The 15936-nt window shown below is 37.6% G+C and overlaps 1 protein-coding gene across 2 annotated transcripts in view; it reads left to right on the forward strand.

Moving 5' to 3' along the window:
- Positions 1 to 15936, forward strand: part of ntrk2a (neurotrophic tyrosine kinase, receptor, type 2a) — a 77678-nt gene that overhangs the window by 15958 nt on the left and 45784 nt on the right. For both annotated transcript variants that reach the window (XM_067521210.1, XM_067521211.1), the window contains exons 6-13: positions 606 to 739; positions 1954 to 2086; positions 2338 to 2409; positions 2571 to 2792; positions 3737 to 3763; positions 4180 to 4191; positions 5468 to 5505; positions 5770 to 5869. In XM_067521210.1, coding sequence (XP_067377311.1) covers positions 606 to 739; positions 1954 to 2086; positions 2338 to 2409; positions 2571 to 2792; positions 3737 to 3763; positions 4180 to 4191; positions 5468 to 5505; positions 5770 to 5869 — 738 coding nt within the window. The remainder of the gene's footprint in view (positions 1 to 605; positions 740 to 1953; positions 2087 to 2337; positions 2410 to 2570; positions 2793 to 3736; positions 3764 to 4179; positions 4192 to 5467; positions 5506 to 5769; positions 5870 to 15936) is intronic.

Genomic DNA, 15936 nt, shown 5'->3' on the forward strand with positions numbered 1-15936 from the left:
TCTCCATCACTCCAGTCTTTTCCCTGCCTTTAACTCTATGCTGGACACTAAAATCAAATCTTAACTTAACAATGAACTCACAATGATGGTTTTTAAATAAAACCTGTCCACACCACAGTTTAAACACACACACACACACATACACTCATGCCACCAGTGCTTTGACAGAGGCTTCAGACTGTGTCCAATCAATTTAGTACTTGGGTTGCTGAAGACATGCACTAGTAATCAGTGTAACCATCGCTGTGTTTGAACTCTGTCTCTTTTTGTCTGGCTGTTTGATTGGAGTGAGTGTGCCTAAATCAAAACGAGAGCGAAAGAGAGAGAGAGAGAGAAAGAGAGAGAGAGAGATCTGGAGAGACAGATTGGATTTGAGGTCTTTCTTTGTGTGTCTTTCTTTTCACTCTGTGGTGGTGAATGTGTGTTTGCCTACTCTCCCGCTCTTATTGTCGAGGTTGTTACGTGCCTTGTATTTCAACTGAAAAGACAAGAATTGGCCATGAATCCTAAGTTTGCTTCCTCTCTTCCCCTCTCCCTGTCCATATCCTCTTTCCTCAATCCTCCCCTTTCTCTCCTCCTCTTCCCCACACCCTGATTGTATGTAGAGGTTCCCATGGTGACGCTGAGCCCATCCAAAGTGACAGTAAAAGAGGGGAAGAACGCGCAGCTTTCATGTATGACGTCGGGTGTGCCCTCACCTGAGCTGATTTGGGACATGGTTTTGGTCAGCAACTATGAGGTTAGGTCACACACAAAAATACACATAACAGACCAGTCCTTAATACCATATTATAATATGCACAACATCTTTACAGCTCTATGAACATAAATAATAAAGCTGGAAAGAATGGCTGCTTTGTAGCCTGAGCTGTGTGCAGCTGCCTTGTGCTGGGTGATACAAACTGGCACAAACACGCTGAGATACACAACATAGAGAACATTGCTTAGGAAAACTAATGTTTACAAAGCAGTAATGGGAGGCATTTTTTGCAACCAAAATGAATGAGGCAATGCCATTCTTTTCATGCAGATGCAAAATGCACCTCTTGCAGGCGTAACTGCAGATGTAAAGGAGCCTTCAAGTGTTTGAATGGAGCTGTCAAATGATTAGCTCAGGGAACAGGGTCAGATGCAGAGTTGAGTGTGGCAGCACAGTACAGAGCCTTTTTCAATATAGTTGCAAATCCAATGTCAACAGTAATTGGTTGTGTTTAAGACAGAGTGTAACGCTTTTGTGGAGGACGCAGGTTTATTCTTGTGAGAGGAACCCTGGGCTCACAAAATTGCAGCCCGATAATCATTTCTCTGTAACCTTGTTCAGCACAATGTGTTAGGTGAAAGCAAAGAGATGCTGGCTATCAGGATAAATTAAATAGAAAGAAGGCTGAGAGAAAGTGCATCACTGCATAAAATTTTTAACTGGGTGATAAAGGTGCCAAAATGTAACTAACATCAGGCGCAATCGATGTTGTAGAAGCAACTGCAGCACAAAATGCCATTCTCTAGATCGGTCCAATTTATGGATCCCTAAATGGATCTAATACATACTGCAGTTCTGTGTTTTCATTTTCTTGTTATATTCTTATCTTATCTTATCTTCTTATTTATTTGATCTTTTATATCCCATTTAAATATTCCTCATACACAATCGGCCACGTGTTGTGGTGACCAGTGGTCTGTAGGGCAATCTGACCAATCTGCAGCTACACGGCTTCATGTGTAACAAGCTGTGATGCATTGTGTGTTCTGACACCTGTCAGTCATCGCCAGCATTCAAGGTTTCCCATGCCGACCCCTGTCCATCACAACAATAACACCACCTGATTTATGTATCATATCTTGTTTCTCTTCTTGATGTTAGACTTTTAAAGAGTTAAGGAATAGTTTTGTGTCTTTGTGTTAAGGAAATGCCTGAACCTTCATGCTGACCTCTGTGTGTGTTTAATCAACCAGATTGCAACATCAGGACAGACGTCGGTGATGCGACTGTCCAACCTATCATCACTGGACCACAACAGTAAGATCAGCTGCATAGCTGAGAACATTGTAGGAGAGAAGGAGTCCTCTTTGCTGCTGGATATACTTTGTAAGTTTACCCTTTGCCAGCCTGACCTTCAGTGTAGATTAGTGTGCACAACTGACTAGAGCAGTCTTCAAATCATTTTTTTATTTTAAACCTAGAGAAAATACAACTGCTCTCTCCATCTACTATCTACCACTCACTGTTTTTGCACGTTTCACTAGTTTTACCTCTGAATTGCTCTTTTGCTCTATTTTGCATTTGTCTTTTCCCTTTGACTCCTAAATTCTTACATTTATCCTCTCCTCTAACCTCAGCTGCTCCCAAAATTACTAAACTGAGTGACGCAATCTCAGATCATCACTGGTGCATCCCATTCAGTGTTTCGGGTGAGACAGACACTCACGTAATGTCCATAAGTGATTCTATGCTGCTAAGTTTATGTGAATGTGATTGAGGTCTCGAAACAAAATACTTTACTTAAATCTTGAATTGTGTCTCAGTAAATATTAGTCACAGCAATAACAACATGTCACAAAAAACTTTCCAGGAAACCCCGAGCCACAGCTACAGTGGTTTCTGGATGATAAGCCAGTGACAGAAGGGCTGTACATCATGACCATGATCCATGACATCACAGAGAGGGAGTATCATGGCTGCTTGCAGCTGGACAACCCCACACACCTCAACAATGGGCGGTACACACTGCTAGCTACAAACATATATGGGTCAGATAAAAAGGAGGTGGCGGCTCACTTCATGATTGGACCTGGTGAGAGGAAATAGGAAAGAATACATACACACACACACACACATATATGTGTGTGTGTGTGTGTGTGTGTGTGTGTGTGTGTGTATGTATATATAATCATTAAACATACTTGTTAGACAAAAGTCTTTGTTTTAGCTTTTATTTGAGAAACTATATCATTGGATTTTAAATCTTAAATATCCCATTAGGTTTTGGAAGATTGTGATTGAGGTTTTCATTTTTAGTCATCATATTTTGAGAGATTATTCAATAATCATTTTTTTTTTAGATTGTACTTCTTGAAAATATGACAGAAACAAAGAAATCATTATCTTTACAGTTACTATGACAAACATTTTTAATTCTTAATCCTTCTGTCACGTCTTTTCAAAGTAAGTGAAAACTGCCTTTGATTATTTTCGGCAGAGGACTTCCCCTCTCTGATTCATGAAGACATTCTTCTTAAATTGATATTTTGAATTCTGGATAATGTTCACACCCTAATGATGATGTTGGCATGGATTCCCAAAAAGTGATGCTATACTGACAAACTGCAATTTTCAATCATCAATTGTATTATTTTCTGGAACTCGCACATTTTTGCATTTTAATTTCTAAAATTGTGACTGGGTTTGTTTTGTAATTAATTAGAAGGAGACACAGTTCACAGATAATGCCAAATTTACAGCACATGAGCATGAAATATACATGAAGATGTCCAGGGTAACAGAATCAATAACTACAAATCAAGTCTCAAAAGCCGTACTGGACATAAAAAGCCCACTTGGTATATTAGGGAGATGGAAAACGTGATGGGAATTTAATGAAAAGTCTGATCCAACACACTTTCTGAAACTTGAGAAAAGAAAAAATCTAAAATTAAACTTTAATCTAGTGTAAAGATACTGTCCATGAAATATTTGATTGCATTTTGACGAATTTAATCTTTTTTCGTTTTTTTGCAGGAACTGAAAAGGAGCCTTCATATTATGGTGTGTGAAATACATATTAATAAATAATTGTTTATCAGCAGTAAAATGGTTAAATCTATCATACAAGCCAACACAGTGTTTTAGATAAACATTGTTATGTTTAACATCCCAATTTTTTATATTCACCAATTAACAAAAAATACATTTTAAAAATTGCCTCTTTGTTGCCAAAGTTGCTCAGGATGTGTTACATACCTCCACATCCTTGTAGCTAGGGCTTAGGGTTTATTTATTAGTTTGCATGTTTTTTGTAATACATATGTCTTTGAAAAAACCTTATAGAATAGGCATGATCCATAACATTATTTATGAAGTGCATGTCAAAAGATTCACAGTTTACAATACTGTATGTTGCTGTGTTTTCAACCCTGTTTGTATCTGTTGTCTCTTTCTCCAATGTCTCTTCCTGCCTGCAGAACTACCCACAGGTACTACCATGTCTTTTATTTACTCACTCTCATTCACAAAGGTCACATTAAACCAGCTGACTATGCACCATTTAGCAAAAAAGTTCATTTCAGACACAGGTTTCGCAGTTTTCTAATTAGTTAACACTATATCAGTTCAGGCCAGCTGATTTGTTTGGTAAACTTTAAATCTAAAACATGCAAATTTTGAGATTCAAACAAGCTGCAATTTAAGACCCAATTACCCAGTGTGTCAAACACTGACTCTGTGCTGAAAACTGTATCATCTGTAATGCAAGGTTCCCCTTTCACACCCACCTGGCACACAGAGTGTGGCTGTCTTTGAAAAGATACATCCACCAAATTATCTATCAGCAAATTATCTATCAGAGTTTTGGGAGTATTGAAAACTCTCACAGAACTACTGTGACACATCCTAGAAACCTGATTAATCTAAAATCTGAAATGCTCTCATATTTATGAGATCCATGAGTCATAATTACAAGATACAGAGTTCTGTAACTCGTAATTACGTTCCATTTCTTGTAATTACGTGATAATGTCTCAATTCTTTTTTCTTTGGTGAATGTAATGTGCTGCTGTATTAACCTGACCCCTGCCTTACCGTAACCCCAGTCAGCTGTCTTTGCTACTTCTAACCATAACACATAATATGGCCTTTTTTTAATTTTGGCCCCACTGCAGGAACAGCTTATTAACTTGTCAGCTATGAACACTCACTATTTGAACTTTGCTTTTTATTGATTTTTAATTGGATTCACTCTATCTTACTTTCTGTATCACTATATTATAATGTTCAATGTTATTTTAAACCTTCTTTTTCTTCTTCTTTTTCTTACTATCCCCTAAGTAAAGAAACTACTATCCAAAGTCATCAGATAATCAATAATCCATCAATAATCATACTAAACAAAGTTTACATATTAAGAAAGCTGTAATAAATAATGTATTAAAAGCTAAATGACCCCTATATATATATATATATATATATATTCTATCTTTTCTGTCTTGCACTTGCATCTCCTGAAATGGAAACACTTCTTCAGATAGGACTTTGCTTTGATGTTTTATCCTCGACTTAGATTTTTTACTCGCCTCACTTTTAAGTCACTTTGGATAAAAGCATCGGTCAAATGACTAAATCTAAATGTTAATGTAAATTGACTTAGAAATTGCATTAGACAATGTGCTAGTATTTCATACAAAACGTCCTCCACCCTGCAGGAAATCACTTCTTAAAGGCTCTTTTTTTATTGTCTCTCTCCTGCATCAACAGAGAGTTCCCCTGCAGACCCACCTGAGGACAGAGTTGCTGTAAGTCACATCTCACTGTTTTTCCCTAGCTCTATGTTTTTGCTATTGTCCCTGTCAATTATTGGCTGTCTGGGTCTGTTTTTCTTTCATTTATTTCTGTCAGCCAACACAGTGAATATAATAGTTGAAAATCTGGAAAGTGACACAAATAAAACACTCTGTAGCTTGTATCGTATGTTGTGGTGTGTATGGCTTTTGCTTTTGCATGTCTTTGTCTTGCTCATGCTTTTATTCAGTTTTTAACTTGACTTTCTTACTGTGCAGGTATATGTAGTGGTGGGCATCGCTGCTGTGGCCTTTACTGGTTTCCTTCTAATGTTGGTTATTCTCAAGTTTGGTGGAAACTCCAAGTTTGGCATCAAAGGTAAGACTCCTGCCTTTTATCTCCCTGTGGGGAAGGATGAAAAAAAAAAATACAATTGCTGACTGTGGATGTATAAGTCAAAGATATGATAATTTGAATATGTCATTGCTTTTATCCATGAAGCTCAAATTACATTATAAATACAGTAAGACTGGTCCTGATTCAATTCTAATTTGATTTTAAATACAGGACCTAAATAGATACATCTATTTCTTTTTAGTGGTTATTTCAGATCAAAAAGTGATTTTTTGAATATAATACAGAATATGTACTATACATTCAAGATGCTTGGGTTACAAAAATAAGTTTGATGAGTAAACAGGCTTGGGGCTCTAAGATTCTTGTTTGTGGTTACGTTCCATCGATGCAGTGCTTTCATGGATTCATCCTGTTCAGCTGGAAACAGCTGCTGTTTGCTGTATTTTTATTTGCTCTTAGTGTTGCTGGTGAATAACATGCATGTTGACTAAACTGGGCTCTTGTCATGCTGATGTAACATTACTGTGGTAGCCATTGTTGAAGCCCTTCTTGCACAAACATGCAGTATACTGAACACACACACACACACTCATACACACACACACACAAACACACACACACCTTTTTACTGTACCTTTTATTTTTATTGCCAAAAGGCATTTTTAGAACAACATGCGACTTCTGCAATGGCTACAAGTGTAACAAATTTTCTATTGTAGTATTTATAATACTGACTTACTAAAACGGATCATTTTGACACTGATATGTTTTCATTCTTGGTGAACTAACTATAACAACACTTCCACCAGTCATCCCATTGCTACATAGATATCGATGATTATTTTATGAAACACAGGCATCTTTGCTGTGAAGCCAAATAAGTACTTATCTTTTATCTCTTACTAATTTTTTGCTGTAAAAGGAATTCAAAGTGAGTAGATGTGCGATGTGTGAAAATCCCAAAATACAGTAGACTTGGTACCTGTTTTACTGTTCTGTTTGTTTAGTTCAGTTGAGTGGAAAAAGCATAATGCATTCCACAAAATTCACCATTTTGAGAACGTACTTTTGTACTGTTTTAAAGTTGTTTTAAGGAATAAATTACTTTTCGGTTCATTTGAAGCATAAATATTTGACATGGTGAAGCCATTAAGTGAATGCAAATGTAGAGACAGACTTAATAAATGTGTGTTGCCACGTATGTGTGTGCATTTATGCATATGACTCTCAGGTGCACTCCTGAAGTGCAGAATTTTGGCAGTGATTGATTTATTTTTCCCCTTAGAGAGCAGGGGTGGATGACAGATGGAGCAGCTTATATATATTTATTGTGCTCATATGTGTGTGTTGGTGTTTTGAGTGTGGTTTCCTCTTGCTACAGGAGAGTTGAATGAGTTTGCTCTAAAGAAAATGATCTCTCTAATGTCTCTCAGCCGACTCCATGCTGTGTATCTGTATTTGTGTGCATCTATATGTGTGTTTTCTTGTACTGTTCATCTAAGCGTTTTTGCATGTGTATGTACTTCCCCTCGTGTCTAGGATGTTAGGTCACATTGCAATTTTGCCCTTCTGATTGCTCCCCTTGAGTCTTGATCCTTCTCTCTTTCACTGCTGACTTCCTCTCTCCATGCCGGCTCATCCTTATGCTTCTCATCAGTACATCCACATGTACAGTATGTGCCCTGCAGCATATTGACACTGGTCTGAGAGTGTGCAGTGAGATAGTGAGAGATAGTGGAGACCGTATGGACAGCAGTGTTATAAAGCTGTGAGTAATCCACAGCAAATATAATAACCAGTTTGTTTAAAACCTCTGTATATTTCCTATACTAGACTAATGACCTTAGTTCATCTGAAGGCACATCAGATAGCAGCACCAGTCATCTAAAACTAACAGCACTTTGTCACAGCCATGTTATTTTTTCTAAATTATAAAGACATGCACACGCACACACACACACACAAACACACACACACCCCCACATGAACACAGTCAGTGCTGACAGCGTGCAAAGCTTTGTCCCATATTGAGCAGGTGAACATTAAAGACACACAACTCGCCTTACTGACTCCAAATCACTGTTTGTGTCCTTCTGGCAGTTGAGTAAAAAGCTGGAAGTGGTTTACATTATTTATATTGACTGCGTTAATCTGCTCCTTCTTCATAAATGGTCAACGTTTGGTCCAGGTTACCCCTCGCAATCTCCCTACTACTTCTTGACACACACAGGGGGGCTTTTTTATACACTGTATACTGTAGTGTGTAGTATTGTGTTTTCTTATCTTGACAAAGGGAAAATCTAAACAGGATAAAATCTAAGATTGTGCATCTGGTTATTAATATTGTAGAGAGAAAGTACGACTGAATGCTGGTCTGTCATGTTTGTAAATTACAATTTGACAATTTTTTGCCTTTGTAACATGAACGTGAAACACAGAAAAAGTGTCATTTAAATCTATTGTCCTGCCATTGGTAATTTGAAGATGTGTCTGCAGCTCTGCCCTGGTCATTCCCCTTAAATTTATATGCTCTCAGTGCTTGTAATGTAATTGTTCCTGACACGTGTTGTTTATCACGGTTTTTCTAATGAAACAGAATGTAATGTTAATATTTTCAAAGTGTAACTAAAATGTCTTATTACATAAGTACAGCGTGTCCCAGTGCATCTGGACAATGTCCAGACCTTGTGTGAACAATAAATTCATAAGAGAGAACAGGTGTTCTCCTTCTGCAATGAAATACAGCTGGGTGTTCTGCCTTTATTAACAGTGTATTCTGTCCCCAGAACAAATTCAGGATTTTTTTTGAGACAATTCATTGTCAAAAACATCAAAAAATCATGTATCATTCATCATTTAATGTAAAAAAGGCCGATAACCTTTCCATCTCAAAATAACCTCTATCAACAAACCACAAATTCATAAACTGGAGGTGCAAAATACATTTTGCCTAAATGTTTTAAGGCATCCTAAGGTAAAGGATGAATAGTTGTTCCAAATGTTGTATAGCTAATAGTTCAGAGTCAGCTTGATAATCACTGTTTTCCTCAGTGGGGGAAAATAGTGTTTTAATAGTTTATATTTTAATAAAAGTCAGCAAAGTTGGACAGGGGATCTTTTTGGAAACTAATTCCAGATGTGATAGAGCTGATATGAGGTCATTAGACATCAGAATGCAACAGATGAAAGGATAAGAGACACGTAAAATGTATGCTCAGATTTCATTTTGTTTTGGAGCCAGTAAAAACTTTAAGAAAAGTGAGCTGTTGTCGAGATTAACTCTGACACTGTTTCTGGATAGATGTTGGGCTTTCAGGCACATGGTGCTGCAGCCAGTTTGATCACAATTTATTACAGCTGCATAAAGTTGCAGAGTCACTGCGGTATTTGGATTTAAAATAGAGATACTTAATGTGATGAAATTCCTCATGTGCTTTTTGTTTCATTGTACTTGTCAGTATCGTTTCAGATACACCTTGCTCACAAATTAGACTAAACCTGACCTAGATCAATACAGCGTGAGAGAAAGAAAATCAGGTTTTGTGAGTATGCTTGGTCTACTAAATGGTCTGCCACAGGAGGAAGCAACGGCATCGCCTGAGTCCAGGCCCAAAATACCACACTACATTTCAGCTAACAAAATTTGGAGCTGCATTATGGATGAGTCCCCTTTGCCACAGACTTGTGAGGAAGGCAGTCGTGAGGTTCACCGTTACTTAAACTGAAGTATTGCGTGAATTCATTTGAATATAAAAGCTTTGCTATTTGAGATATTAGTTAAGTATTATTTATGCAGGAAGTCTGATTAAAAACTACATTAATTTTGTAAAAAGTACAAATTAAAAGTGCAAATGTTGTATGCTGGAAAAAATGAAAAACCAAAGATTTAGACCCTGACAAAATTAAAGTGGGCGAGGCCTTTTAAAAGTGTTAGAGACATGTAACAAACCCTCCAAACTTTTAAAAGAGAGACAGTGCAGTGCAGAGTGCAAAGGACGTAGCACCGACTATATATGTGTTCATGCCCTCCAACCACCTGTAGGGGGAGAATTGTGGGTTTTGATGCACAAATGGAACAGAGATATAGAGACAGGAAAAAAAAGTGATTGAAGGTGAGCAGTAAATATGAAGAAGAGAAAGTGAGAGATGCATGGAAAGGAAGAGAACGCTAAAATTGACATTTGAAAAGAAGAGAGGAAACCAGCAAGGAAGTGAGAGAGTGCAACTGAGGTTGAACTGAAGCACAAGGGAGAAAAAATGGAAATAGAAGATCTCACACTCAGCGACTGAGCATTGCAAAGGGAAAATGAAAAACCGGGGAACTTGGAGTACAAAGTCCTCTCTTGTCCACTTATCAATGATTCATCATTGATAAGTGCAGGTTTCAGTTTTCTCCTTGTTTGGTTGATCTGCACGCCAGTACGCTCTCTCCTCCTCTCTCTCACATGCACAAACAACCCCTCACTGCCGATCGATCAGTATGACACCCTCAAGGTCAGCAGAGCTCCACTTTAGGCAAGACCATAGAGCATTCTCAGGGTCCACAACCTCCTCTTCCGCCTAGTCCTCTTTCCTCCTCCTCCTTCTCATCTTCTTCTTTTTTTTCTTCTTCTGCTTCCTACTCTTCTTGCAGAAAAGCAGCTTTTGCCACCAGTTTCTTTTTTTTTTTTGAAAAACAAAAAGTTGTTCAGTTTTTAGATTAGGGCGAGTATTACTGTATGTATCAGTGCCACAGTAAAATAAAAAGGTAAAATCAAAAGCTGGGTCATAGTCTTGCTACCCTATTATCAGATTTAAAATATAATAAACTATAGTCAGGCATACAGATAAAACTAAACTTTTATGAGCCAAGTCTGAGTGATTTTATTGGACATAAAATGGGTTTTGTAGAGTTATGAGTCTGTAACCATGCTGGTAGGTTAGTTGTGTTTGCTGATGTCAGCATACTAACATGCTAACAGTGATGAAGTTAGCCTTATGATTCTGAGCAGATTGGTTTTCTGTCTTTTTCCACTGGAAAATTACGCCGGATGAAGGAGAACAGTTTTTACAAATAGTCCGCTCTGGGATGTGAATGTCTGCACCAATTGCATAGCAATCCATCTGATAGTTGTTGAGATATTTAATAACAAATGATTCAAAAAAATAAACTCTAACCTCATGGTGGCACTAGAGGAAAGGTCATACATTACCAAGGGAAGAATATATCCTCTGTGGACTGTGAATTTGCATCTGATAGTCGCGATATGTGGGTCTCAACCAAAAGAGAGCAGTACCAGACTAACCAACATTGTCATCCACTAGTGTTACTAGAAATGCAATGCTGGTATGGACAGTCCTGTGGAAAATGTAATAGAAATTTTGATTATCATCTTTGAGGATTTTCCATTCAAAAATTCCTCCTTGTGTCTTTATGTAAGACTTAACAGTAGATGACAATATTTCTTGTATCTTAAAATAAAAAGGACATTTTAAGTCAATTTACTGGAAACGTTTCAGAATAAAAATTTCCTAAGTTACAGTAACGAGTTGTTTGCAGGTAAGAGTCTTAAGGCTCTTATTATTCCGAGTCACCAAAGTGCTACATAGAAACAATAGACGCTTAAGCCGCCAAGCAGTCTCAACCTTTAACATATACAAATAAGTAAAATTGAACTGCAATGTCTTGCGGCAGCTTATAAATAAGATAGATGGACCATATGAACTAAAACAAAACATAAGACAAATAGATCATTAAAGGAAAACCATACGAATCTGTTGTAGAGAAAGTAGCTGTAACATCCGCTGACTGCTTGTGCTTGTTGGACCCATTTTTAGCAATAACAATGTGCTCCCTAATCTCGGCAATAACCTTGTTAGTACAGTATTATCATAACCATTAGAATCAGTGGCTCAAGTTATAAATAGACATGTAGAAAAGAAGGCTCTTACCCGCTGGGTGTTTATTATTTATCTGTGCGTCTTGGATCAAGTTTCTAAAGGAACAGTTTTGTTTTGTTTGTAGATTTTATTCTGGAGAGTTGGAGGAAGAAAAGTCTAGATGCCTATGGCAGATCCTGAGGGCAGTGATTGTTTGTGCTCTGAAAATGGAAACTATTTTTCTCTAATGTGCAATGTTGCCTGAAGACCCTGTTGGTGCACTTGCTTGAGTGCAGGTTTTCTTACTCTTCTTAGTTCACATTGGCTACAGGTGTTTGCTCCGCTTGAGCTAGACAATTGACATTTACAGTCAAGAAAAAAGATATGAAAGCACTCCTGTGAGAAATCAGAGGGAACAACTAAAAGCTGCCATGCTTTATTTAGAAAAGGGGGTGTGTTTGTAGATGATGGCAATGAATTGGTGTGGGTCTCTCTTCCCATCTCCATCAAGCAGACTATTGTGCAGCCATACATCATTTCCTGTCTTGTATTGGTTTGACCTTTGTGAACAGTCAGAGCAGTGAAAAATGAAATAGTTGAAACTGGGAGTTCAGTGTTGGAACAGTACATTATGTACAGTACTGCACGTCTGTACCATTTCTGCAAAGCGCAGATAAAATTATTCCCGAGCAGTTGAGGGTTCAGAATTTCTTTCCATTTTGAAATACGAAGGATTTTTAAATTTGATTATTCTCCACTTCAGGAACAGAGTACTTGAAATGCTTAGTGTGACATCATTTTATTTTCCCATTTACATGAACATTAGAAAACATAAATGGACTTTAAATGGCCACACAATGAAACCTTGGAGTCATAAAACTTACTGAACACATGGACTATTTGCTTATTTATTAACATTTTTAAGACATTAAAAATACCAAAGTCTGGGATTTCAGGCTGTCGGATGGCAACTCTAATTTATTAATGGAAATCATTTCTCTTTTTTCAGGTGGCACTTGGCCCCAAAGCATATTAAACCAAAAAGAATGGCGTGACCGTCATGTAATCAGGACAGAAACATTATAATATGCTGCAAAGGGCTTACATTTGAATGTTGGAAAATATTTAAGAAAAAAAGTCAGTATGGCTGTTGCTCAAGTGTTTCCTGACATTCACTTGGCAGCACAACCTATATCATCGCTGCCACTGTTTCCACTGAACTCAATCAGCCACCATGCCAAGCAAAAGATTTCATCTGAGAAAGAAAAAGAAAAACGTACATGAAGAAAACCGCAAAAAAAAAACAATTTTTGTGTGAAGGTTGGAGGTTTGATCATTGCAAACATTCCACTGAACGGAAGGAAAAAGTGACCTATTATCCGCCGGTGAATGAGTTTAGAAACCCTATACAGTACAAACAATGTTTGTATCAGAAGTTAAAATAGCTAAATTTAAATTCACTAAATGTAGAGTGTGGTTTTTGTCAGGGAGAAGACAGATAAACTGCAGTTTGGACTGCTAGCAGTTTTGAAATCACTGTTAATAGAACCTGAAACTGACATGAGCAGCAGAACTTGTGACATGTTGATTAAATGAATCTCACTCATAACAATAACTAATAATACTATTTGAAACAGATGCTGCTGCACTGTTTACACACAGGGATGTTTCTTTTACCTCACAAGAAGGTGAGTACAGGAACCAATTTACCAATTTATTTTATTTTGAGCATTTCACAAGTGACTGACACCATTAATGTGAATTAAATGTGTGTACGTATACAGTATACAGTTTGTATATGTCACTGTAAGGTTTTTCCTCATGGCGTTTCATGGTCCTGCTGGTCGCTCTGTGTATGTCACCACTGCCAGTGATTGTGTACATGTTGCATCAATGTGGGTTTTTCTTGGCATTGCAGTTAATGTCTGAATGATACAGTCTATATTAAGGAGGTTTTGGGTATTGATCAACAGCTAGTCCTGCTGCGCTCAGGCAGATACTGGAGCAGCCAAGAGACAAAGCCTTACATACTGTATACGAAAGTCCACAGTTTCCTGAAAATGAACAGTATGTGAGTTGGCAAAGATGCATGTCAATAACATTTACTTTGTCTGGTGGGTTTTGTGTTGAGTATTTGTGCATCTGTGCAGCAGTGTCTTCTCAGCAGGATTGAAGAAAAACAGAAAGGGTAGAGAGGGAGAAAAGGAGTGATTGGTAACGGCACTATAACAGATACAGAGGTTTATTGATGGATCAATTGATTGTTTGCCTGTCCAGACTGAGCCAGGATGCCAGAATGATCTTCTTGGCCCTTGGCCCTTCCCATCATTGCCTAATGCTAATGTCAGCAGCTCTGTGTTTGTGTGTTCATGTGTATGTATAAAGGATCTGACATAGAAAATACATATATTAGAGAAACAGGATACAAGTAGGTGTATGAAGGATGGTGAGAGAGAAAAACATGAGACACAGATAGAAAAGGTAATGAATAAAAAGGAACTCTGTCTCTGACGTTCTTTGTCTTGTGTTGTGTGTGTGTGTGTGTGTGTGTGTGTGTGTGTGTGTGTGTGTGTGTGTGTGTGTGTGTGTGTGTGTGTGTGAGGCACACTGTCAATCAGAGCTGTTGTTTTGTTTTTCTTCACACAAGCACATGTTCGCACTTGCATGATGTCTAACAGTCTTTGTTTTACTATAGTATTAGTTAGACCCAGGTTTACTGCAGTTAAATCCAGGGTCCAGAAAAAAGCCCCAACATTTTGCTGAGCTGTCCACAGTGTTTTTATAGTAGTTTACAGTGCATGGTACAACCAAACCAAATAAAAAAAAAGCTCAAATGATGACAGAGAGCATGTTTTTCTTTTAATCATGAATTCCATAAATTAAATTATTTTGGGTATATTTTGGCAGTTTCAAGAGACATTTACCATGTTCCAAGACCATGACCTTGATGTTTGAAAAATTAAACACTTTTATTTACAAGGGACCTAGAGAAAGTGCCAGGATCAAACGGTCATAAAAACATTTATTGAAGATCTTATGAATTTTTATGATTTTTATGAAGATCTTATGAACAGTACCTTAGTGATAGGGCTGCTGTGTGCTGATTGTGTTTTTATGTTGAAAGCCTCTGTACCAGAATTCCCAGTTAAGGGGCTCACAGCACTTGTTCACTGTGGAAAACAGAGATCAAGAAATCAAATACTGGATCTAAGTGGATTTTCCCTCAACTAATGCAAAAATGAATTAATCTCCAAATTGTAGATGCAGTGATGGGAATTCCAGTATATGGCAATACATGTTTAATGTTTAATGGAATACCAACTGACATACTTTTTTAATTGGAGTAAAATGGAACATTTGACTAAAAATGCTTCAATTTTTGAATTTAATAAAAGAGGAGGGTACAGCTGTTGGATTATATGATGACAAAAGGGAGAAAATGGGTTTGTGATTGGAGGGGACATGGAAGATAGTGGGCACACGGTTGTGTGTGAGCGAGAGAGTATAAAGAGCAACAAATGAATGTGAAGGCAGTGAAAAAATATGAGCAGTGGAAAGAAAATCTGCACGTTGTCGGGTTTTGTGTGTGTCTGAGGGAAACAGAGTGTACAAAAAGGCAGACTGTCATTCAACATCCTGATTGTTTTCCTTTGTGCGCCAGCACATGTTTGTATCTGTGTTTTGTTTCACATTCTGATTTTTCAAAATCCACAACCAAACCGTCCTCACACAACAGCACGTGCTGTAGGTTAGCGCCCTCAGACAGCAGCCAGTTGGATTTATTACTGTGTTTCCACAGTCCAGTGTGTGTCCAGTGCCCAGTGCCAATACCTAAGATTCTGCTTAGCTGTCCTTAGCTGACATAAACAACTAGTGAAAATTACTGACAACCACGCACGAATCAGTCTGGAGCTGAAATTCACAGAAAAGGATGTCCTGTGAAAATTAGACAGACAGATGGTACTCAGAGAACAATAAGGTGTAAGAAAGAGCAATAAGAAAACACATTCAAGTATGTGCTGCCTTTTACAAATGGATCTGATAAACTCCATTGTAAAATCAGCAGAGTACAGGTGTGTCCACATTGCTGCAAAAAAAACCCAAAAATATTTGATTGTGAAGACAGTTGCTGATTTGTTATCAGTTAACCTTGTGAGTGTATCTTACAAATATATAGATTTTGTTAATAAGAAGTTATCGATAGCATAAAGAGCTAAAACTACGGTGTC

The sequence above is a fragment of the Channa argus genome, chromosome 11 (genome assembly GCF_033026475.1).
Source record: "Channa argus isolate prfri chromosome 11, Channa argus male v1.0, whole genome shotgun sequence".
Lineage (NCBI taxonomy): Eukaryota > Metazoa > Chordata > Actinopteri > Anabantiformes > Channidae > Channa > Channa argus.